The 25,159-nt window shown below is 42.7% G+C and overlaps 1 protein-coding gene across 5 annotated transcripts in view; it reads right to left on the minus strand.

The window, feature by feature from the left end:
• Positions 1 to 332: 332 nt before the first annotated feature.
• Positions 333 to 25,159, minus strand: part of LOC148821695 (abl interactor 2) — an 85,991-nt gene continuing 61,164 nt past the window's right edge. Inside the window, exons 4-11 of one of the 5 annotated variants that reach the window (XM_088930086.1) lie at positions 24,796 to 24,893; positions 18,354 to 18,503; positions 16,158 to 16,282; positions 13,633 to 13,878; positions 10,823 to 10,981; positions 9,917 to 10,003; positions 7,597 to 7,770; positions 339 to 6,348 (exon numbers count right to left, since the gene is read on the minus strand). In XM_088930086.1, coding sequence (XP_088786212.1) covers positions 6,173 to 6,348; positions 7,597 to 7,770; positions 9,917 to 10,003; positions 10,823 to 10,981; positions 13,633 to 13,878; positions 16,158 to 16,282; positions 18,354 to 18,503; positions 24,796 to 24,893 — 1,215 coding nt within the window. In that variant the 3' untranslated portion in view covers positions 339 to 6,172. Of the gene's footprint in view, positions 6,349 to 7,596; positions 7,771 to 9,916; positions 10,004 to 10,822; positions 10,982 to 13,632; positions 13,879 to 16,157; positions 16,283 to 18,353; positions 18,504 to 24,795; positions 24,894 to 25,159 lie in introns of all 5 variants that reach the window. The other 4 variants (XM_088930083.1, XM_088930082.1, XM_088930085.1 and 1 more) reach the window with 4 other exon arrangements.

Genomic DNA, 25,159 nt, shown 5'->3' on the forward strand with positions numbered 1-25,159 from the left:
ACTGAGGTCTTCGATATAAAATTAGATAGCAAATGTTCAAAATGATTTGTGGAAGTTGGTATGACCTGTTTATTCTGTTTTTGCTGTTCAGAGACCATGTGTTGACGGACGTTCCTAATAATTTGTTTAGTATGTGTCATGCACTGTACTCCAGTTATTATGGTCCATGTAGTAATCAAGTGCCATAAGCAGATCACCTAGTCATATATCTTGCCCTTCTCCCTTTTTCCTTAGTCATCATGAAAGCATTCACTTGTATGCGAGGACAATTTGACACAATTTGATCAAGGATTTCACTTTGCCGAAAGCAATTGATTACAAAACTCTGTTGCTTTTAGTTAATTAGGATTTATTTTAAAGGGATTGGCAATGCATGTACAATATGCAAATGCTGCACAATGTCTTGTATCCTATACCAACATGTTATTAAACTACCAATAAACAGATTTCCCAAAACAGCAGAATTCAAATACACCTGATGTTCCTTGCCTTTAGCTGATTCTCGGTTAGCTGATATTTTAAATAAAGGGCATGTCTGTTCATTAACTCCGTTAGTTACGACCACTTTTGTTGCTGCATAACAAAAAATGATATGGTAGGCGAGTTTCGTCAGTCCATCTTTGTCACAACTGTACTGGGAATATTACAGTAGATGCCCAAAATTCAGGGGTCTCCCCAGAGACCTGCGATAGCATCGCAGCACTAAGGTGATGGTTTCGGGACTGTAGCATTTTCAATATCATGGCCATTTCAGTTACCAAAGTAAGACTGAATGCGCTCTGGCAGACATCCATGTCATTTCATGCAGGCGGATTTTACACGGCATGAAATGATTGAAATTGAACAAATTGTTATTCCAGTGCCAATTTGGAAGGTGTGCCACTGTTCTATTGTTCAGGGAGAACCCCGACAGAATTGGTCCAACAAGGACCATGTATTATGCTCAAGTTGTGCCTCGTGTTTCACCCACAATCACTGGTTTCATAATTAAGCTTTTGTGCTGCACTTATTTTGGAAGAAGGCATCTTATGTTTTACAGAACCTTTTGGGAGTGACAACATCAGATGCATTTTAGACAGATTCTTCTTGGCTGTCAAGCTTTCTCTGGAAATGTCATCTACAGAATGTAAGCAAGAGGTTTGTTAGCATTTATTTCTGATGACCCAGTTATCCTTGTTCATAGGCTTTGTTTTGAAGTAATGAAGTGAGGACATGAGGGAGACACAGATAACTGTTTTGGAGCTCAACAAAATCAAAAGAGGGAATTTCCCAATTAAAAAAAAAATCCTTAATTTTTTTTAAAGAACTTCTTAAACTTTGAAAAAACTTCTTTAAAAAAGAAGTCTCGTCTTTTTAAAACGCACCAAACGCAAGATGCATAATGTGATCACAGGAAAAGGGTGCTGATCCATTGGTTGGATTTAGTGTTTGAAATAAGACCTCTCACTACAGTGGGGGGCTTGTTTCAAGTAAATGGAAACCCTTGACTGCCAATAATTTGTCATTGGCTTGAAACTAAAATACACAAACACAAAAGGTAGCATCACGATCAATACAGTAATAAGATCATCAGGACAAGGAGTGCAAAGAGCCACTGGGAGCTTTAGGCATGTGTGACTCCAAAAGGAAACAAATAGAAAGACAATTGGCAGATACAGTATCAATTAACTTCAACAACGGTGCTTTGATAGATAAAACATTCCAACACAGGCCTTCTGAGAGACTTCATTGAACAAATATTTATCTCCTCCCCGTCTTATAATGTTTAGGCTTAACATCATCATGGGCTTAGGGCCAAAAGCTGGCAATCTCTAAACAGAACTTTCTCTCCCCCATACTGACCTACTCACCACAGACAGAATTCTGTGGAATTTCACTTTCGGATTTTGTTTTGCACTATTCACAAGCATAAGCTTTTGTTTAAGCATCTTACCGGCAGACACAGCATTTACCTCATTAAATTAGGATCATCAGAAATAAACTTGCAAAACGACCGCCTCTGTTTCAGCAATATATTAGGTGGCCAAATTTTTACAAACACGCATAAAAACGAGAACTGCAGTACTAGAGCCAAAATTTCTCTGAAATTATTATTTTTTGCCTTAATAAATAATGCCCTCATGCCATTAATAAATCAGGCATGTATTAACAGTTGGTGGCAGCAATGGTTACTGTGTTATGAGGCAAACCGATGCTCACCCAGGTAGATTTGATCCATAAAAGATGTTTTAATAATCTGCTGCAGCTAAGAAATTATTAGGTGCATTAACACAGATGACTACATGCAAGAGTCACAAGTACAGACCCACTCTCAAAAAAAGATTTGATACATAGATGAATATTGCACCTCCACATCCAGGATACAGCATTGCCCAAATTTTTAATACCATACTTCTGAAGCAGACTTCCCAATTTCTCAGATCCTATCGAAAATAGATAGTTCTTACCTTTAAAGTCATTTACAACCCATTGTAATTGTAGATTTACCCACTTATTAATGTCATTGGTGTCTTTTCAAAAGTCCATTTCTTACGCTAAACAGAAATAGCCGTTTTTTAAGCGTTCCGTGCTACAAAATGTTCTGTGCTTTCAGTACCGAAAAATAGAAAATAAAAGTCTTTAGATTCCCGTAACATTCCTCCCTGTCCTACTACTATTGCAAAAAAAAAAACCTGGAGACCACTTCAAATTCAAAAGGCAAACACTTGCACTTGCTAGAAAAAAAAACGTTTTAGAATTTTCATACAGGAGTCGTGATATATTTGTGTGATGTGTTTCATCACTGCAGAGTTCCTTAAAAAATTGGATCAACGAAAAAGTGAAACTTGAGAACAGAGGTAATCAGATTCCCATTCTGTCATCTAGGAAATCTTCATCCAAGCATCTATTTTGTTCTATTAACTGGTGATCAGGTAATTTACTTAGAGCATTAATTAACAGGAATGGCTGATTGAAGAGCACAAATCAATGGGGTTAATTAAATCCAGCAATGGAAAGACATACTTCAGGAAATTCCCTGTCAGCCAACAGAATTATTTTTAGAACCTGCATTTTAAAATGGGTAAATGGTAAGTGATACAGATATAGAACACAGTATGCACACCCTTAAGGTCTCTTGTTCAGTATGCTACTGAGTTGTTCAGTGCAGAATTAACTGGAACCTGCTCATTATTGAAAGATCTTGCAGCAAACGAATTCCATTGCCACACATCCGATTGAACACCCAACTGGAAGTATGGTTGGTAAATCAGCAGAATTCAGCACTGAACACCACAGTGACCCTGATCAGGGCTCAGCAGTAACATCCATTCAGTAGGATCCCTTTCTAAGGAACAGAGGACAACTTGCTCTACGGCAGGTTGCTAACACTGAAGCAGGAATGAAAAGAGAAGGAAACTGGGGGAGGCACTGATAAAGCACATCACACAAGTTGAAATGTCAAAATCCTGCGACAGGCCAATTCGACACATATGCTATTTTCAACAATAAAGGTAATATTTGGTGTAATCACTACTGTATTACACCATCCTCATCCTGTACATATCGCTTGTGCATCTTGGGATCCATCTGTGATCCACGGCCCTTTTTAATTGGTTTTTAGTACCCGTTAATGTGCAGGAATACGTTCCTTTGCTCGAGTTAGAGTACAAGACCAGCGAGAATCCCAGAGCTCCCTTTGAAAGCATTAAGCTGAATCCAACCCGAGTCAAAAAGAAAATATATGGCACTAGAATCCTTTCCTCCAGTTGAACGGAAAGACTTCACTGATATACTGGGAGCATTTTTCCACTGGCCACTACAGCTTCTTGTATGACAACAACTAAAAAAAAAACAACATAAAAATGGGGTGAAATGTAAATAATTTAAAGTTTGCTTTATTAGAGCATGCAGTCTAATTGAGCACTACATACACAACATTACCAAATTGATAGGGCTTCTAGGTTAGATCCACTACACAACAGATTTGATCAATTCAAAAAGAAATATAAAATTATACAAAAAGCATCAAACTCAATGAGGTTATCTACACAATTAGTACTGCATGACTGTAGAGGTTGACCAATGTTAGATTTGTAAAGTAAGCAGTAGGAGAGCCTGACTGGTGAAACAGGTCTCTTACTGCAACAGAGTATTCAGAGAGCATTAGAAAGACCAGTGTGTCACTGTGTCTGGAGTAAAATCACAGGGAATCAGTAGGAAAGCTAAAACACTTTCCCCTGCTTCAATGGCGGCGACGAATTCAGTTGGGCTACTGCAAAAAAAAAAACACTGCTGTGTCAGCTACAGATTGACCTTAATGTCACTGACATTTTAAGACTCAGTTATAACTGCTTTCCTCAGTGGACAATATTTCTTCTGTTCCAGAGTCTGTTTATTTTAGCTCCCAAAGCACTTTACATCTAAGCAGCTATATTCCAGGAGCAGGTGGAGACATTGCTGAAAGTTTAGGAAAGGAGTACAATCTCACACATGCTTTGTCTCACAGGGGCCTGAGAAACGAGGTGCTGTTCAGCTTTTGGCTTCTTTTCGACCCCCTGCAGCAGATCAGTGAATGTCCAGAGCTGTCACATTACAAGACCAACCGCTTTACTCAAGAACCGGGAGAACAAATTCATGTGGTTGTTGCAAACCGTCAATACATCACATTAAAAATCCTTAAATGACAGCTGGAATGTGGCCGATCAATTTGGCCGACCGGCCAAACTGACTGATCACAAAGCAAAGGGCTTGAAGCAGCAGTATTTCATTTTGTCTTTAACACCTGAATCTCTGCCTTTAAATGTGGACATTACATGTGAAAATGACCAGAAAAAAAACAACTTAAAACATTCTCTAAACCAGTGGTCCCCAACCTTGGTTCTGAAGGAACACTGTGATTGCTGGATTTCATTCCATCTCGAGTGCCAATTGATGACTTAAGTGATCTATTTGCTTGTTTCAACATTTATCTTGTTTCTATATGATCATTCCTGAGTGTCAAGAACACCCTTCAAGAACACAGGATGCAACAGCTTCAGCACAGACGTTCTGCAATTTGCTTGCTGTTATTTCTTATTAAACACCTCTTGCAAGCTGATCAATGGATACCAACCAGACAGGTGAGAGTGACACTATCACACATGCCCACAGTAGTAGCAGTGACACTGTCAGAGATGCACACAATTTCAATTTTGCAGACGCCCAACTGGTTCCATTTCAGGCAGCACACTTAAATGAGGGCAGTTGTGTTACACAGAGCGTCAAGCAGTTTTGCTGACAATTACAAATCACATGTCAGACTTACAAACATGCCTTCAACAAAAAAACTAAAATCAATTGGCCTGTGTTGAAGAACTCATCTGCACAATTTAGAAGAGACAGTGCCCCTTCATGACCAGGGTTGGGAATCAGTGCCTAAAATGGGTTACAAAGTTTTCCAATCACACTGGATCGCAGCAACCTCTTACTGGATATGCTGGATCTTGACCACCCCAAGTTTTAATGGTGGCATCATCAGAATCCAATAAAGCTTGAGAAGGAAGAAAAAGAGAAAAAGTGTGCTTCTTCTGGACATCCCTTTCCCTTCCCTGAACTATGGTTGATGAATATGAGGAGTACTGATTCTAGAATTAGAATAAAAATCAGAATAGTCAAATCCAATTCCCTTTTAACATAACATAACATCACTTTATTAGCCCTATACAATTTCTTGCATTAGGTGCAAGAATTTAGGTGCAATTTCTTAACATACAGGTGTGCATCTGTTATTAGCTGTCCCATGTTTAACGCAGTCAAAACCACTGGTCAACCCCTACGTGTGCAAACGTAACTTTTAACTTTTCAGGTTTTATTTGACCAAAAAATAAAAACTGATCAATACCCCCGGTGGCCTTCACGTCGGCTTGCGAGACTTGTGCTTAAACAGCACGTGTCACTTCACTCTATTTCTCTGCATAATAAAGGAAAGACAGTGGTTTGATGACGGATCACTTCCTTCATATCTGTATAATGCCTCGTTGCCTCAAGATTCCTGCAACGCTAAGAATCCGCCCAATGTCTTTGACCACTCCCAAAAAATCCCACCGCTGCCCCCCTTCCCTTCCCCACTCACTCACGCGGACCGCCCCCCTCCCCTCCCCCCACCCACTTCCTCCAGTCCAAAGCAATGGTCTGCAGAGGCCGGGGACAGGGATCATTCGGCGTAGTGCATGATGGACTCCACGTAGTTCCCAGGGAACAGGCCGGTCGTGCCGTTCATGACGCCTTCGTACCAGCCGTCATCGTTTTTCTTGATCACGTAGATGATGGCGCCCTCCTGGAAGGACAGCTCGTCCTCCTTATCCTTCGTGTAGTCGTAGATGGCCACCACTAGGGGGAGACAGAGCGCCGACTCTTAGCGGACTATCACCAGCACTCTTTTCTGTGTAGTTTGAGAGTGGAAAAAGCGTCCTTTGCCTAACCTCTGGTGAAGCCTAGGCAACCATTTTCAACTTCCTAAATCTGCTCGGTTAATATTTTTAGACTTCCAAATAAAAGAACAATGATTTAAGGTCAAGCGAGAGAATATAGTCATTTTGACTACTAGGGCAACAGCAACCCAACATTAAATGATCAATGTAGCTCTTCAAAAGTGCAGGGACTGTCTGCCAATGCTTTATGATGCTGTCCATTAATAAGTCAAAAGGAGAGAGAAGGGTGGGCATGGGAAAATCATGCAGATGTCATAAGGGTCAAGTCAACACAATAAATAGACAAAAGGATCAGAAAAAAATCATCCAGAGAAAAAGACACAACTGAAAATGTCTCAGTTGAGTGCAACTTTGCAACAATTAAACAGTAATCATTTATAAGGGGGGAAATGACTTTGCTGCTGAACGCTTTAAGCAAGATATTGGATTCAAATTGCTCTGGGAAATGCCTTGCTGTATGAACAGGACTCCTGGGTTGCCACTGTAAATGAAAGTTTTTCCAAGCAACCCAACCACAAAAACAAGAGAAATTCAGTACAGAGAAAAATTAAAGTACAGTAAAAATTCAAGAAGGAACAATGATCAAAAAATGAACTTGGTGTCAAAACGATACACTTACACATTACACATTAACTCGCATGCATCAGTAACACGAAATCTTGGATCCACTTAAGGTTATTATTGACGTTACAGCTTAAGGTAAAAGACTGTTACCTCCCTAGGGATCAAATTAAACCCACACTGGTCCTTGCAAAGACAGAAGGCTAACCTATGACGTAACAGAGGCACTCTGGGTAAAGTGTGCTCCGTCTCCAAAACGGGGCTCCCCAAGAGCAATTTTACTTGAGAAACTGCAGATCTTAGCTCGTACTGGCATGTGTCAACACGAATGGAGCTGTAAGAAGGTATGATTGTTTCCACGAGACGCAGGGAGCATAAAAAAACCCCAAATACAGGCTGCCTTGCGTCTGTTGTCATGGGTGCCGCAGAGAGCCCGTGAAAAGCATTTGAAAAGGTTTAAAACTGAGCACCCAGGTTTCCAGATACGCCTTAACAGGGGGAGCTCTGCACGACTGCTGCTTTTTGGGGGACGTAGGAACATAAAAGAGGCATCATCGGTGAGGTGGACAGCTGTGGCTTCGCATACCCTTCTCCAGGTAGGTTCTTGGAGCCCAAGGTGGATCTTCTTCGGCGTAGGGGTCACTGTATTCCACGACAGCCGACTCTTCCTCCTCGTAGTCCTCCAGGGGCGGGGGGGGAGGGGGCGACTCGTCAAACACCGGCTCGTCTGAGGGAGGAGGGGGCGGAGGCGTGTCTGTAACTGAAATGGGAGCGGCGCCGTCAGGGCGGCCGACACAAGAGCTGCCCCTTCCCTGCAGCGGAAGGGCCAGGGATAAGCTGTCGCTGCCAACGGAGCTTAACAGAAGGGGTGGCAGCGGACGGAGAAGATGCTGGAATCAGATGGCCGAGCACAGGCCCTGCCTACAACCCGAAACATCTCAGTCATGCAGCATGCGAGTAAGTAAAATGCACAAAAGGAGATTTGCGATGTAAGACAATGTATCATACGCACACTACAGATATTTCTGCAGCAGCAGCATAAAGCGCAGGAGATTATCCAAATATCGAACCCAGGGAACATATTTTCCTTGAAAGCGACATGGAAATGTCTGTAGTGTTTCGAAAAGCTACTGGCAACCGCTAGCCTGTCATCTTTTACATTTAGTGTGGAGTGCCCAACCCCCCCCAAGATTGAATTCACACTCACGGTGCAGACTTGTAAAAGTCGAAACTGAGGTGAAATAAATGACTACATGTTCTTTTACAGATGCAAACGAAGCCATCCTGGAAATCTCCGTGAGGAAACATTCTAGAATTCGAGAATTCTATCCACGCCCGAGATAATGAAAGGCCATGTCAGAGTGGGAAATTTGAAACTTTAATTAGAAAACCTGAAACTCCTTTATCAAAGGCTGACTCCATGCAAAACCACTATGGCTCGGGAGCCCAGCCTTGTCATTTCAGTTTGAGCTGAAGAAGCCAATGGGGTGAGAGAGTGAGTATTTTAGCCCCGCTACTCCCACGTAACAGGGAAGAAGCACATAATTTAGACCTACGTAGAAAGACGCAGAAACTGGTGGCACTGCCTCCAGCACAGTCACCTTTCAAAGTGAATGCTGGCCCACAGAACAGGACAATAACCAAATTTAAAAAAAAAAATCTGTATAGTGAACATTAGGGCAGGTGACAAGATTTAACTGAGTAACAGAAGAATCTTGACAGAAAACGAAGCAAGCACATTACACGACAAATGTAAAAAAGTCATGTTCACCACCAGCTGTAAGGATTAAAGTACACAGAGAACCCATAGCGTAGATTTTGCAATTGCTTCTGTTTTCTTGAAGGGGGAATCAATTAAGTCCCTGATCAGTACAGATTCTGTGGCTGATGATAGGAGGCTAGAGAGATTCTCTCAGGAGAACTTCATGTTTAGATTTAGTGGTGTCTGCTGCGATGAAGACATTTTCTTTAGTTTTGTCTTCTGACTTTCCTAAAATCCATTTTTATTTATATCAGTTTGCTGTCTTCTGGGAGATAAACCAATGAGGAATAAATAGGAACAGAGGCTCTTTCCTCTGGGCAAAGGGTCATTTCAACTATGTTATACTGTAGAACACATGGGCTTAACTCAAGAGGTAAAATCACAGGTTCTGCTGGACCACGAGGTGTAAAGGAAACTTATTTTTGGACTCTAAACTGCTTTAAAAGCCCACTTATTTTATTTTTTCTAAAATAAAAATGACATATAAAATTTTCAGACGGCAAAGACCATATTTCAGTAGGAAGGGGCTATGCACCCAGCCTGCGGTCTGCTTCTGCCTATTTCTTAGAACAGCACTGTACAGCTGTCTGACTTCATTGCTGTGGAGAATGACAACCATACCCTACAGCAGAAATCAGATGCTGAGTTTTCAAAAAATAAAACACACCATCGACTTCTTCACACACAAAAAAAAGCAACTCGTGAGAGCAAAGGCCGACATCCTAGCAGAACTGCAGGTTAACAGATCCACAAAATGCAAAAATGATGATTTTGTAGAACGTTAGGTTGAAGGTTGAGAAGGATCCTTCTGTGAACTCTGTGGACCAGCCAAGTCTCTGAGGCAACACACTGCCCCCTGCTGGTTGGAGATGCCTGGTACGGCAAACCTCTTGAGTCATTTCCGATTTTGTGAACTCGCCAATACAGACACAAAAAGACTGGACCTTTCTCTGACAGGCAAGTGTAGTTAGTATTGACACGTCCGCAACTGGTGATTTATCGGGGCAGTTTCTAAAGTTTCCGCGGCTCCTCTGGCCTGAAACCGATCTAATGGCAGCACGAGGGGAGTTATACTTCCAGTCCGGTTGCCAGGGTAGAGTCAGCGCGCGAACAAACAATGGGGTTACCGTGTAGGGCCACTTACTGTTCTCCTGCACTCGAGCCACGAAGCCCATCAGTGGTAACTGGGGAGTTATCTGTAGGATGGAGGGGGGCGGGGGAGCGAGGGAGGCTGATCCAGACAGTCAAAGGGACAGGGAGAGAATGAGAGAGAGAAGGAGGGACGAGGAAGAGAGGAGGCAGAGGCATGAGGAAAGGAACAAAACAGAACAAAAAAAGCCAGTTAATTTAGTCTGCAGACAAACACTGATGTGAAGGAAGGCCCATTGTGCTGCAAGCAGTATGTCACACGGTAGACAGCAGTGAAACCCCGTTAGTAAGAGAAGCCGCCCAGGAACATAGAAACAGGAGGCATCCCTGAATTCAGAAAGGACTGCCCTTTTGGGTTTAATGGCCGTCTTACCACCTTTACAAAACACACACGTACAAAAAAAAAAATCTGTGAGCCCTGAAGTCTCCTTTGCCACTCCCAAACACAAGACTGAATAGATAAGCAGTCTGGGCAGTTTAAAGACATCACAACTATTCCAGGACCAAGCTGTCACTGGGCACAGACCACTGCCCTGACACATCTGGTCCGACACAGATCCCAGCTGCAGGCAGTACAAAACATACAGAGTTTAGTCTCTCGTAATTCTTCCTGGAAGACATCCTGTGAAGAACTGCCCCACAAAGTCCAAGTTCTCTGTGACCAAAATTCAGAAAAATGAACAGGCCGCATATTCTAGTAAGGTGTACTTTTTAGAGCATTTTTGGCTTTAAAGGCCAACACCCTTAACAATTTAGTACTTGCATGCACTACAAACGTTACTGGATTACCAGGGTGTCCAGTAGTGTTTCCTTTGTAGCGGTACATTAACTGAGTAGACTGTGTACTGTGTGTATTGTATATCCTAGCTGTGTAAATGAGGAGCATGACCAGGTCTCTTACCTTGACTCTGATTGTAATAGGGGCCTCCATTGACCTGGTTCTGCACAGTTGGCTGGGAAGTCACTGAGGGGGGACGTCGATAGGGCAGAGAGCCCCCAATTGTGGGTGGGTTGTGCCGGGACACAGGCCTGTTCATGCTGTAGAACTGAGAAGCGTGACCTGTAACAGGCAAAGTGGAAAGTTTATAAAGGTAAGACCTGAATGACCCCAAAATCTATCAATCTTTCTTAATATTTTAAGATTTAAGCTCTGTGTAGACATCCTGAACCAGATTAAAAGATTACAATATTTCTTTCCCCCTTCTAATGTCTCCAAAAACTTGACCTTTCAGTCTGTACCTGTACAACCTCAAATCTCTCCGCCATGCTTACACTTGGCCTGTCATCACTCAAAACCAGCAGTGCTGTACTTCACATCACAGAAGACTCTACTGCAAGCTCAATGTTCAAGTGGACTGTCCTGCAATCATACGCTACACTACTATATTTATCACAATACATTCTGTCCTATTGTCACATCTGTAATATAACACATAATGTATACCTTTTAAATATTCTAGTTCTGTTAAAAGTGAATCCTCTAGATGCTGTTATTCTGTTATTAAACTCGTCTGTCTGGATAAAGACATCAGCCAATCAAATATTCATCAATGCACTCTATGCTATATTTTGAAAATAAAAGGTGTGTACTATAACATTCAGGGAGTTTATCAGATTGTCAGGAAACAAAAACAACAAATAAAAAATGAGAGTGAAGGTAAATAAACTCATGTGATTAAATGTGTGACCAGAACCCTAAAAAACACTTAACTTAAATAGGTTGAAAACGTTTCTCAATAACAGCAGGTATTTTCAGTCACCTTCCAATTGTCTTCTTCAGAACAACAAATTCTACTTGGGAAACCTCTAGAGACAACCTACCATCTCTATCATCTCTAGAAGCCTCTAGAGACAACCTACCATCTCTACCATCTCTAGAAGCCTCTAGAGACAACCTACCATCTCTACCATCTCTAGAAACCACTAGAGACAACCTACCATCTTTTTTGAGTCAGACACTGACTATCAAGAAATGGCCTTGAAAAGAATCTGTGAATAAATCTCACATTTTAGATTTGTAATGTCATGTTTGCTGGCTAAACCACATTTATTCCCCCGTTTTAAATTGCTTACCTAATTTTACCCCACCTTCATCTTGGAAATACAGACAGACATTGAACCAGACATATTCCATGCTTACATGCAGCACAGGTTAGACAGCAACAAAATACACTCATGGTCAGGCACTCAAAATAACATTAGACAATGTGATTTCTTAGAAAGAAACATCCTTGCTGTACCATCCTCTTGCAGAACTAGTAAACAGACTTTAACAAGATGGTGAGCAGATCCCCCTGTGAATGAGGCCTTGGAGGAAAGATACAGGCAGAAAAGCTCAACTGACTCTATATGCACAGTAACACAGACTTGAGGACTGCTTGTCTCTCAGAACTGTCTAAATTCAGACTTCACAAGCTATTCCACTGTCCTGAATTAGTTTCTCTGCCAAGACATGATCAAGAGGTACAACAGCACAGCAACAGTTAGCATTAGATTGTGCTTTATTTTAAACCACAGCCTACAACAATTTTTATATGTCGAATAACCTGGGTATTCCTTGAAACTCTTTCACATTTTGTAGTTTTTTGGTGATGGGTTTGTGTGTTCCAGTTATGGCTTCAACCTGGTATTATAGCCAATGACACCCACCCCTGACACAAAATTAATATTTCTTCCACACTATCACAAACCAGCACTCTACTACAACAAGAACAGGGGGTAACCAGCACAGTACTGGAACGCTTTGAAATAAATACGTTGATAAATTTTTTATCATTCTTGGTTACAAATTGGAGGAGAATCACAGTGAAAGTAAATAGGAAGTTTAAATTACTACAAACAATAAATGCCAATAAGAAAGGATTAATTCTGTTGAATTGTTGTTTGACAAGACTCTTCTATAGGGAATACAGCTTTCGCTAATTATGCAACAGCATCAGCTTAGGCAACAAGGTTCAACATTCATTACTTGAAAGATCTTTCAGTTAAAGGCATGATTTGTGTTCCTAATGCTCAACTCAGCAGCCTTCACTCTACTCCTTTTAGTTACTGGACAAAACTTTTTTTTCCTCTAAAATCCACAAGAACGTTGAAAATCGGCAGCGGACACAAGCGAAGCCACTAACACCGAGAAGAAAAAGAAGTATTGCTGCACCGTTCAGGGTGCAGATCGATAACTAAAAGCAAGGACAAGTCTGTCTTATCATGTGCTGCTGCGAGCGATCTCTCCTGGTTTTAAGGTGACTTGGATGAAACGGGCTTCTGTGCCATGTTATGTTTCAAAACCTAAGTTAAGTTTTCCCTAAGTCTTCCCTTTTAGGGTTTCCTGACCTTAAGGGTGTTTCACAAAGCAGTTGAATACAAAGACAGGGTACTATTGTCATGTTTGATTCTTACAGATATTTAAAACTCGATGCGTTTTATGCAACAAGGCCCTGGATCTCAAACCACAGGTGTGTAGGTGTCATCTGCACCAAGGCCTCAAGCCCAGGGTGGATCTCTGAAGAGCCAAACACGAGCCAGAGAAGAAGACATGGCATGTGATGGTTGGACTGGAGGGAGAGGAGGAGGAAGAGGAAGAGGGGAATGAAACAAACAGCAGTGTGAAGCGTGAGGGGAGGGGGGGGGTGTTTCCACACAGCGTAGCCCACAGGTGTTCCACTCCGGCGCACGTGAGGCGGTGGCGGAGCTGAGGGGTGGGCACACACTCACCTGTCGCGGGGGCAGAAGCGATGGCGGCGGCGGCGGTCGCGGCGGCAGAGGGGGGGGGCTGAGGGGGGAGGCCCTCGGGAGGGGCCGGCTGCACCCCCGCGGCTGCCTCCGAGGGAGGGGTGGGGGAGGGAGCAGGAGGAGCGGGAGGGGGGGGGTTAGGGGGGGCCGGGGCAGGGGCAGGGGTGGAGGCAGGAGCCGGGTTAGGGGCAGCGGGGGGGGTGCCGGCGGGGCCAGCACCAGCAGAAGCTTTGGGGAGAAGGAGAGGAAAGAGAAGGGGGGGGGGAACCAGAAGAGAAGGTGTTGTTGTTGTTGTTGTTGGATTGTTAAGGAGAAAAGGTTAGCTGTTAGCTGGGGTTAGAAAGCCTTTTAAGCACAGTCAGTTTTACTCTAAAAGCAGTTCAGTGAGGTTCAAGCAAAAAAACTGAGCGCTGTGCTGCTGAGAGGATAGCAAGCTTCCCTCATGTCTTCATGGTTCACATTTCAACAGTCAACTGTTTCAGTCTCCCCCAAAGTCTCCCCTGAAACCCCCAAACTGCTGCATTTTCTGTCCAAATACCCCTTTTTCGACAAATTAGAAAGCTGAAACCGATCTTCTAGTACTTCAAGCCTACTACGCACATGTAAAGTTAAACGAAAATCTTCCCTCCAAAAATTTCTGGGAGTACACTGGGGGAAGTGTAGAAAATATTACACATTTGCTACAGAAAGTACAGCCAACCCATTACAAAAAACGAACCGACCTCACAATAAACAAAAATCGATAGCTCCAAGAATGAATTATTGATATCAATTATTAGCTATAACAAAGGAAAGGAGATTCAGAAGTGTTTTTCAATAAAATCACTGGTGGCTATCTTTAGCTTTTCCAGCTTTCTGAGGTAAAAACTAAAATCATTTTTCAGAATTAAGAAGATTGTGCTGGGAAAAAAAAACAACATAGGTTCTGGAAAAAAAACAGACTGCTGGTTTGCCTCGTGAAATACCTCTCAGTTCTGTAAAAAATGAACAAGCACAAGGTTGTTTCAACACAATTCTTGTGACTGGGGTAAGGGAAAAATCACTGCATAGCGAGGAGTTGGACGAATGCAAATTTTTCCAGAAAAATGTGATTTACTTTAAAATCAACTATCAAATTTTGATGGCAATGACGCCAGTAAAGAAAGTAAAATAAGGAGCAGAGAAATTTGAGGAAACACAAACAGTTATGTAAAGGACAAAAAAAGACACTAAATACCACTACAGAAAAACAAAACGAGGCAGATATATGCATGAGTTTTCCTGGTAGAGCTACTGTACAGTACATCACAGGGAATTTCCAAAGGGTTATTTTCTAAGATGCTTGCTCCATAGTTGAATCTGAAGTCAACACTTGTTTGCATGAAATAACATAATCCATTATTCATAACAAGTAGAAGTTAATTACATGCTGAAATCTTGAAAGGAAGAAAAAGAAATATTCCAGCCTTCTTCAGGTATGAGCAGGCTGTGAAGAGTTGTGGAATTCAATGTGGAATTAACCTCTGCTTGTTCCTTTACAGACTGCATGGTGACACAGCTCCCCACTTGAATTTATTATTAATGCTAACTGGGGTCTGAGAAAAAATGAATAAAAACAGATTCTTTTAGAACCTCACTTGGAAGTTCGTAGAAACAAGTTATGCTAAGTTACCTCACCTATAGTAAAAATGACACGGTGCTCATATAGTTTTCTAACAAACGGCACAAAAATTCTGGACAAGGATGCAAATTTTATTTAGACGGAAACGTTTTTTCCGGTCCACCAAAATGAGACAAAACACATCTGAATTCTAATTTCAACTGTGAGTCTCTCCCTAAGTAAAGCTCGATTGTGATTCGACAGCACATTTAACCCTTTGGATATGTTGCTACGATGAAGCAAATTAATAAAACAGTTACATCCGTAATGCAAATATTGACACCTCCTGTTTGGATGGACTCAAATGCTGTTGAAAGTCCCTTGATCGTAAGAACCAGTCTTTTTAAAAGCAGGACGAGTGAGCCAAATCATTAGATGTTATTCATGATAAACGGCAGGAGCTCAAAATAAAACTGCAAAAAAGCTTGACTCACCGCAGTTAATGAGGAGTTTTAAAAACTAACGGGAACCATTTAATGCTTTTTTTTTAACCTTTTACCTTCGCTGTAAACAGAAGAATTTAAAGCACTTTGGTTTAAATTTTTGACGGCCTACATGCCACAGCGCAGTCAGATAAGGCCACATTCATTAGTTCAACAATAATTATAATAAATGAGGGCTCAACTTCGCACAGGTGACCCTCGCTACAGTACAATTACCAATGTGCTGCTGGAATCAAAAGGCCACACCTGAGCATCTTACACATTTTAGATGCCGCTACCTTCCCAACCCGGCCCCCCCCAAAACAAGAATCTTTCTTTTCATACAGCTGCCGAACAAGGACAGGGAGTCCCTCACCGGACGGGACACTTGGAATGAGAGGACGGGGATAACCGAGGAGGACGAACGTGACGTGACGGACCCTTACCTGGGTAGGCGCTGGGTGGGGACGGGGTGGGCACCGCGATGGGCACCCCCACGCTGCCACTGCCACTGTTCTCCCGACTGCTGCTCCTGCTGCTGGGGTGACTGCCGCCACTGCTGCCACTGCTGCTGTGTGGAGGCAATTCGGGGGGGGAGTTATAGAGGTGGGGCAGAACAGAACAGGACAGGACCTCACTACAGAAAAGGCAGGCACAGACTCCGTGGCTAGTCTGTGAAGCCACTCCGAGCTACTCTGCGGTGGTGCCTCTTGACTTAACGTCAAAAGGGAGCAGAGTTTTTAAAAACTTAAAGGAGCAGTCCAAACACTGCAGTCAAGAAGCCAAGCAATCTGATGCTCTCTCCTGGTTATAACAACCTAGGGGATGTAAATACTGGCTTTGTGAAACTTTGGCAAAAGAAGAAATATATATATAAAACTTTTTTTTGCAGTTGGAGACCATCTGTGAAAAGCCACATCTTTGCACTCACACTCCTGAGAGATTCCTGATCATTGATGTCTTACAGATCATATTGCACCTCAGCGTATTAAAAGACCCACCTACAGTGCAGACAAGCTCAGAAATGGTCAGAGGTGAACAGGCAAGAGAGACAGGCAGAGAGCACAGCAGATATGTGAAGGCGAATTTTAGTTAATGGAGAATGAGGATGAAGGTTACCACTGAATGAGACAGAGAAGTCTCAGAAAAGTGAAACAGAAAGTGAATGACAAAGCCTGGCAGATTAATAGGTTATTTGAGCCAATATGTTCAAGGAATTACACCGCACAAGATAGATGCAAGCACAGTGCCCCTCAATTCAGGAGGGTGAAAAATTTAGCTGCTAGTCCCAGAAACCCATCAACAGAGCAGAGCAATAAACATCAGATCGATTGCAAGTCAGACTAATGAATCGCTGGACACACCGAAGCGAGCGAGTATTTTATTTGCCCTTTTGTTCTAAACAAATGAATTAGTAAAACTCAGCAAAAAAAAAACTCCTTAATTCCATAGGGATCGATCACAGAAGCACAAAAACCTTTAAGGTCAAACATGCCAGTAATGAGAAGTCGCAGGTTGCTGGACATGCATCGGTGAGACACAGGAGGGAGTATGACCCATCAAAATTGCAATTCCGAGAGTAGAACTCCCTACAGTCTTCTTGCCCCTAATGCCCTCATTCATCTTGCAACCCCCATGGCACAGAAACAACACCAGACAAGGGCATTTACTCTGAGGCTCTTCCAGAAGAAACTTGAGTCAGACTCTCCATTCAGACTAATATTCCGCGGGCAGTGGAATATTTCTGCATCTGTTTTGGTGATGAAAAGGAACAAGTTACTTTATAAGGTCACTCTGGTGGATGTTATTCTCTTCTGTGTTCAGGGGAAGAAGCAGCTTTGAGTTCACTTGCAAGTTTACCTGACACGCAAGTTTTAGTCTTATTACACCTAAGTATTTTATTCAGTGGTATCAAACAGAAGATTCAATCCACTACAGATTCGACTACAATTTCCCAGTGGTACAAGCGTCGCATATTTTTGGTTCTTCTTTGAAGATGCATGTGAATCGTGCATTTCTTTGCTCTGACAACATGTCTGTCTCTCACCAGCGGATGGAGAGAAATAAGAAGTGCAGGCTGGATTCAGCACCTTCTTTGTCACTTTGCCAAAACCTTTTCCTTCTCGGCTGTTTCGATCCGTGCAGGTGACTTGAGTGGTGATGCTCACTGCATCGGTTTTGTTTTTGGCAACTTTTATACAATCTGTAGGGGGGGGGGAGCCTTTTCTTCATTTCTTCCACTGATGGCTTCAAAAAAAAAAAGGACGCGATGTATTCCACAAACTTCCTGTAGATCATTCTGAAGCAGTGGTGTACCGAGAATCCAGAGATAAGACTCCATTTGTAGAAAAAACGAATTAAATAGATTTCAACATCAATGGCACACTGGTGAATTATAGACTTCAGCAGGGCAGTGAGAGACTTTCTTTCCAAGGTTTTAAAAAAAAAATAGCGGAAGTCTTTCCTGCTGCAAGAAGGACTCATATTTTGACCCGTGTGAAAAGCAGACGAGTTTCTTCTGTCTTCACTGGAGAACAAACTAAACCAGGAGCAGCCTATCTGACGTTTCCGAAGACGTGCGACGTCAGGTGACTCGGAGAGCGGAACTGAAAGACAAAGAGAGAAGGGGGGGCGGGGGGTACCTGTAGGTGCGGTTCCTCTGGTTAACGGAAGCGGTGCGGACTGGGCTCTGTTGTGGCGCGGGGGCCACACTGCGGGTCGGACTGGGCACGTAGTCGTTGGGGACCACGGGAGGGCGCACCGGCTCTAAGGTGCGATAAGGAGAGTGCCGCCTGCAGGGGGTAGGAAAGCATTTTAACACTCAAACAGCGGGGGGGGGAGGGCGGAGAATAACACTAAAATTCTCTTTGCCCCTCCCTCTTCATCTGTTCCCAACAATTTAAGCTCTAACAGGTTTAGAGCAAATCCTACAACCCTCCCTTGCTTTCCAAAACTGTGGAAACCCACATAATCTGACCATCCTGCAGGACCCTCCAGAAGGGTTTCAGACTAATAAGCGTGAATGAAAACTGAATCGGGGAAACAAAGCAACCTACACTACAGAGCTTCCTCCAGCGTGCTCGCAACCCCTGTTCAAAGATTAGTTTGTTTTTTTAATACCTGATACTGGAGAGAAGCCGTTTTCTGCCCTGAGGCTTGACAGCATCTGCTGAGGTTGTGGGATGCGGCTGAGATGAAAACAGGGTTCTACACTTGTTGAATTAAATCCAGCAAAACAACACGACTTCAGTGGAGCATCAAACACACAGGGCAGCTGACAGCTTTCATTTTAGCCCTCTTACTCAGACGTGACACAAAATGCAGGTCCACCTCGTCTATGTTCTCCATTAACTGAACTATGGGAACTCAGGTTATAAAAAAAAACAATGAGTTCAGGCACATCATTGAATCCAACCTCTGAATAACGATTTCTGATGCACAGCTGTTAAAAGTCAAAAACCCAATTATCGCCTCCATTATTCACACTGTCAAGGAATGTCAGCGACACTCTCCCAGCAGGCGGAAATTAAGGACTGCAGAACTATCGAACTGCATCGTCTTCCTGGGCGATGTGCAGTACTGGTGCTTCGGCAAACAAGGGATTTCGAAATGGAAGGCAAAGGCCAGACTATGCCAGGATGCCAGTTGGCCGCAGAGTCACTTTTCTGCACTTAGTGGACTTTCTGATTAGAAAAAAAATAACTGCATGGAGTGCTTATTTCAGTTTGGTACAATAGTTTATAGTAAATAGTAAATTTTGCTCAGTTCTGAGATTCAGGCTCGAGGATTAAACCCGAAATGGAGTGTCTGAAAAAGCCTGAAGAGAATTTTCTGTGTACTTTTTACCTGTCCCTCTTTTTATTTGACACACCAGTGGCCACTTGATCACTTGTGACTTGAAATACTGTAACAGTGATGCTAGACTGTGACGTAACTATATATTTTTTAACACAAATCCCACAAAAGAGATGCAAACGTTCTGTAGAGGTGTACAAATGAAATATACATTGAACCTGTCCCTTATTGTATCTTTTAAAGAGTATGTCTACAGTATAAAAACATCAGTTGAAAACCTTTCAATTTTCTGCCTGAATCGGGGAAAAACAAGTCTTTGAACATACAAGTTTGGCACAAGTATCATAAAATTTAAAACATACCTTAAATGCCATAATAGTAAAAACCTTATTTTAGACAGCAAAAAGCAGAACAGAAAGAAAATGAGATATACTGTAAGTCATTTTTTTAAAACAGTCAACCAACTCTTATAATTGTGTATGTTAACGCTTTAATAAGGAGTAAAAGGGTAATCAAATTAAAATCCAGCATTATTTAAAACCACAAAGGGAATCCTTAAAGGCTTTAATGAGGCTTAATGTCAGCCCATGGGAGGACTGGTACGATAAACTGATGACATCTTTAACAGAAGCTGAATATGAATGACAGCTAGGGACGGCCATGTTAGTACAGCAGGGCTTGAAATTCCTGCCATAAAAACTATTTCATATCTTACAGCAAATGCATAAAATGAAGCGTGAATGAGGAATGTAAACTGCCCATCATTCAGGAAAACAATGCAAAATGTCGTTATTAAGTGCTCCCTTTCCACACACAAACTATAGTGGGCTATGAAAATCAAACTAAAGCAACCCTATCAACTTCAGATGCCTATTTTTCTTTGGACTGGCAAGGTGCATTTCAATGACAGGCCTCAGTGATCTGCAGCAGCAACTGAGTCAGCAATGAAAGATAATTATACAGCCAAAATAAATAAGGTGAAAGAAGAATGGTACTGCAGAAAGTGCTCTAAGAGCTTAGGGCTTTCAACATATGCCCACAGTTCTGTATATTCATGCCCCCAATTCAACTACTGCAGTTTTACCCTTGACAAAGGTATGTTATTGCTCTTAAGCATTGCCCCAGTCTTCTTAGTTGTACATCAGTCCCAGCTGCACAGGGGAGTAGGATAACCTGAGATCCCCATCTAGAGGAAGTCTTGTTCTCTTGGGTCACTTGGCGAGACAGAAATTCAAGATATACTTTGCCCCTCCTGAACTACACAGGCTCATGCAGGCCTTAAATCACAAGGGCGATATATAGTCAAATGGACAGACCATTTCACCAAGGATTCTAGAGAAAAATAAGCAACAAACATTTAATATCCCAGGCTTTTTAATCTGATTGAAGTGCCAATAAAATCCCAATGTTTTCATAAAGACAAAACATGCAGCTAGACTAAGTATGATAAGTAGTTCAGGTGGGTAGCTGCGTCAGCATGCGTAGGCTGCAAAGGAACAAGTAATAGGTTTATTCCATGCTGAAAAAAAGAAGAAAGAGAACACAACATTTCGGCCGTGGAGCCTTCTTCAGGTGTGAGAGAGACAGGGCAGTAGGCAGAGGTAAAGTAGCGGGAAAACAAAGGTTGGGAGGGAGGAGGAGTGAGAGGCGGGAGCAGGGGACAGAAAGAGAGGCCAATCAAGAGGTGTGAAGTCAGAATGGGTGCAGAGAGGTGTGAAATGAAACTTCCAATGAATGGAGAAAATTTAAAAGAACAGTAGTCTGTCGTTAAGGGAAGGGAGAAGGTGTGATCCTATTCTGCAGCTAGGATCACACCTTCTCCCTTCCCTTAACGACAGACTACTGTTCTTTTAAATTTTCTCCATTCATTGGAAGTTTCATTTCACACCTCTCTGCACCCATTCTGACTTCACACCTCTTGATTGGCCTCTCTTTCTGTCCCCTGCTCCCGCCTCTCACTCCTCCTCCCTCCAAACCTTTGTTCTCCCGCTACTTTACCTCTGCCTACTGCCCTGTCTCTCTCACACCTGAAGAAGGCTCCACGGCCGAAACGTTGTGTTCTCTTTCTTCTTTTTTTCAGCATGGAATAAGCCTATTACTTGTTCCTAAGTATGATAAGGATATTCTGAAATTCACTAGCAAGGAAAGTCTGTCCTCTGAAATCCCCTAGGCATGACGTTACTTCCGACGTCAGACAACAGATTGACAAAGTTTTTAAAGGAAATATATCTACTTTGAGCTACGAGTATTTTCAGATTTAGTAACTGAATAAAAATGATAATAATAAACAGCCTTAAGTCCAACATTTGCATTAGCACAGACTGCTTGGCTCATCAACAGTCACATTTGCTCTTCAACAGAAGGCAGCACTGTAGTCCAAGAGAAGAGTGTAGGAGGAAATGATGCATCATAATCCGAGCTCCCTCTGCTTCATAAGATGCGTTCCAAGAGGCACATTTTCAAACTGCCCCTCAAAATGCAGAAGACATTCTCTAGCGCCATGTTTTCCCCACATAGAGAAAGATCCAAAGACATGAGCAATGCTTACATTACCTGGCGAGAAAAACCAGGAGGTTTCCAGGCAAATACTTTGGGTTTATCCAAAAAACGCACTCAGTCCTCCAAAGAGGAGCCCAAAGTCCATATGGACTCCCAGATGGCTTTTCGACATGAGGCGCAGCAGTTGCAGACAGCAAGCGTCACTTACAGACTGCCAAGAGGCAGGACTCCAGGGGAGAGAACGCACTGGGCTTTGGTTACCGGAGGGACACCTACAAGCGAATTAATTTGGGAAAGAAATCTCTTTGTCAGCGTCACAGCCCAAACTCTAATAAGACATAGCAGGAGACCACTTCCTGCAATGTCCTAGCTCTGCATGAGACGAGTCAGCTGCATAAACAAATAAGGAAGTGACACGCTGGTCTTTTTAACCCTTGGAAGGGAGCAAATTAATCCTCATTGCTGTGTTTAAGTCATATAAGTAACTTTCCCGCAAGCGAACAGCGAGGACATAATGATTATGCAATGCAAAGAGGCCATTCGATATGAAGACTCAAGCATCATTAGAACCGCACAGGTTAAAGGAGGGAATTTTCTTATTTTCTTCATGTCTGCAGCGTTGCCACCATTATAGACTTGATTTGGAAAGTACTGCCTGCAAAAAGCTTCCCTGTTACTCTTTTAAAGAACGGCTTCATCTTAGCTTTGATCTGCACCTTTAATCCTGTTGGAGAAAAATACCATTGACTGTGCTGTTTAGGACTTGGCAAACTTCAATCAAGTTTCTCCAACTTTGTTCTAGAGCTGGAAGAGATGTGATTATTTTAGCCTACTGGCACAGCTTATGTTACTTAGTTGTGTAAGATTAGCATAGCGCAATGCGTTATCCAGGAATGGACAAATCAGTGTAGGACAGATCCAACAAGATCAGGAACTATGTTTTTCACAGGCAAGAGCCCGACTGGATCGATCAGGATTTACAGCAGAGGCTCCCACTCAGAGGGCACTTAAGGGTTCAGCGTCAATTATTTTTCGATTGCGCTTTAATGGTAGACTGTCCAAACAAGGCCACCTCTGCATTGGTAGTTGAATTATCAGCTTATCTTCTGCTCTGGTCTCACTGGAAACATTTGGATCAGTCCACTGGACGAAGTTAAGCAGTGCCCTTGAAGATTTTAAGTATTTAAATCAAGTCATGTTCCTCAATAACCAGACTAAAATATATTTCATATTATGTACCTGGTGATTAATCACTGGACTGATTTCGGAACTACAGTACCTATTTCTATGATACAGTAATCAGAATTGTGCACAATATTCTAAGCAGGGGTATTATGAATGCAGCGTATAACTGTAACGAATTGTAACATAACATCCCTTACAACCCATCCCTTGTAACTACAGATCCATTTTTCAGTATGGATTGCCTTTAGGAAGAAGGACAGTACTTGTGTAAATATAGCTATTTAGGACAAAACTGGGAAATGATCATTGGGATAAATGTCTTATAAATGTGAATGCAAACCAAGGCAAAACTTCACAAATTATAAAATATCGTGTGAAGGAGGTCAGTCTTATGTGTGTGTTACTCAGGGGCTGGGAGGAAGTCACTAGAGGTTAGCACTCATTTCAGACTAAACTGATGGAACTGCAGCAGCCTGAAATACAGAGAATAACATCATAATTCCTAAGAGCTGCAGGGAGGCAAAAAACACATATCTGTGACCTACATTTAAACGAAGAACACCGAACAAATCGAGTTTTATGTAGGGCAAAGCAAAAGCTGGAGAAACCAAACATGGATCGATTTGTTTTATTGCTTTAATTAGGAGGAAAAGCTAACTTGTCAGGTAATGTAATTCAGAGGCTGGGAATGAAACACTAGACATACCGTGTCTTTAGAATCCGATAAGGGGGTATAGTCCAGAACACTGGAGAAAGGTTGTCACGTTACATTCAGTCAAACCAGAAGCGTAACATCGCTGTCATTAATGCAGAGCAAGCAGAAAAACGAGAGCACGTTATCTTCTGTCTGCTTCACCTTCATGAACTCTGAAGGAAGGCTACATAGGTATGCAACTCAAGTGGCTTGCTCAGTCGTTACATAATCGAGATGGGAAAATGAATAATAATAATAATAATAATACACCAGTACGCTCACCACACACCAGCTCTCAGTGGGGAGGAGAACAGAGTTCAGAGATGGGGATTATCAGGAGGTCATGATCGGTAAAGGCCAGGGGGGAAATTTTGCCAGGACAGCACGGTTAATCCCCCTACGCCTTTTGAGAAATGCCCTGGGATTTTTAATTATTACGTTTCATCTAAAGGACAGTAACTTCCTACTACTTCTCTAGTGTCCTCATCGCTATACTGGAGCATTAGAACCCACACAGACCACAGGGTGAGCGCCCCCTACTGGTCGCATTAACACCTCTTCCAACAGCAACCGGAGTTTTTCCAATTGCAGGGTGATACTACTATACCACTATGTGTTATATATCAATATAAGCCATAGGATTACAATTTCAGGCAAAGCGCAGATGCATAAAGTCAACCACTTCAAACATCCCCTTAAGAAAGTTTTTTTCAGAACACTCCCACACCGGGGGCAACCCTCCCCACTATTGAGGGATAAAACGTCAAAACAGAAACAACAGGTATTCAATTCCCTCACACTTTTGACAGATGTTGAATGAGGGCCGCGGGGGGAAAAAAACTGAGCCTTTGAAAGCGTCGGGCGAATTTGTCGCAGCTGTCCCCAAGAAGACCACCTGCCGCCGTACGTACCCAATGGTTCCCTTTCCTGACACCGGGGGGCTCGGCGGTTTTTGGGTGGGCGGCGTGGTGCGAGGCAGACCGCCCATCTTCATGTTCTGGGTGCTGACCTGCAACAACAAAAGGCAGAGGCGCTACTGAATTTGTCCCAAGTTCCAAACCTGTGCCAGGCAAGGCTAAGGCCCGGGACACTACCACAGCTCCAGGGGAGCCACCAGATAAGCAACAGTAACCACAGAACCAAGGAAAGGGGTTGAGGGGCAGAAGGGAGGGCAGCCATGCATATTGCCATTAAACACAAAAACGACGACACGTCCCACTTCCCCCACAACAACAAACCAGTTACAAGCTGTTACCTTCAGAGAGTGCACTGTGT

This window comes from Atractosteus spatula, chromosome 13 (assembly GCF_055471065.1).
Source record: "Atractosteus spatula isolate fAtrSpa1 chromosome 13, fAtrSpa1.hap1, whole genome shotgun sequence".
NCBI classification, from domain to species: Eukaryota; Metazoa; Chordata; class Actinopteri; order Semionotiformes; family Lepisosteidae; genus Atractosteus; species Atractosteus spatula.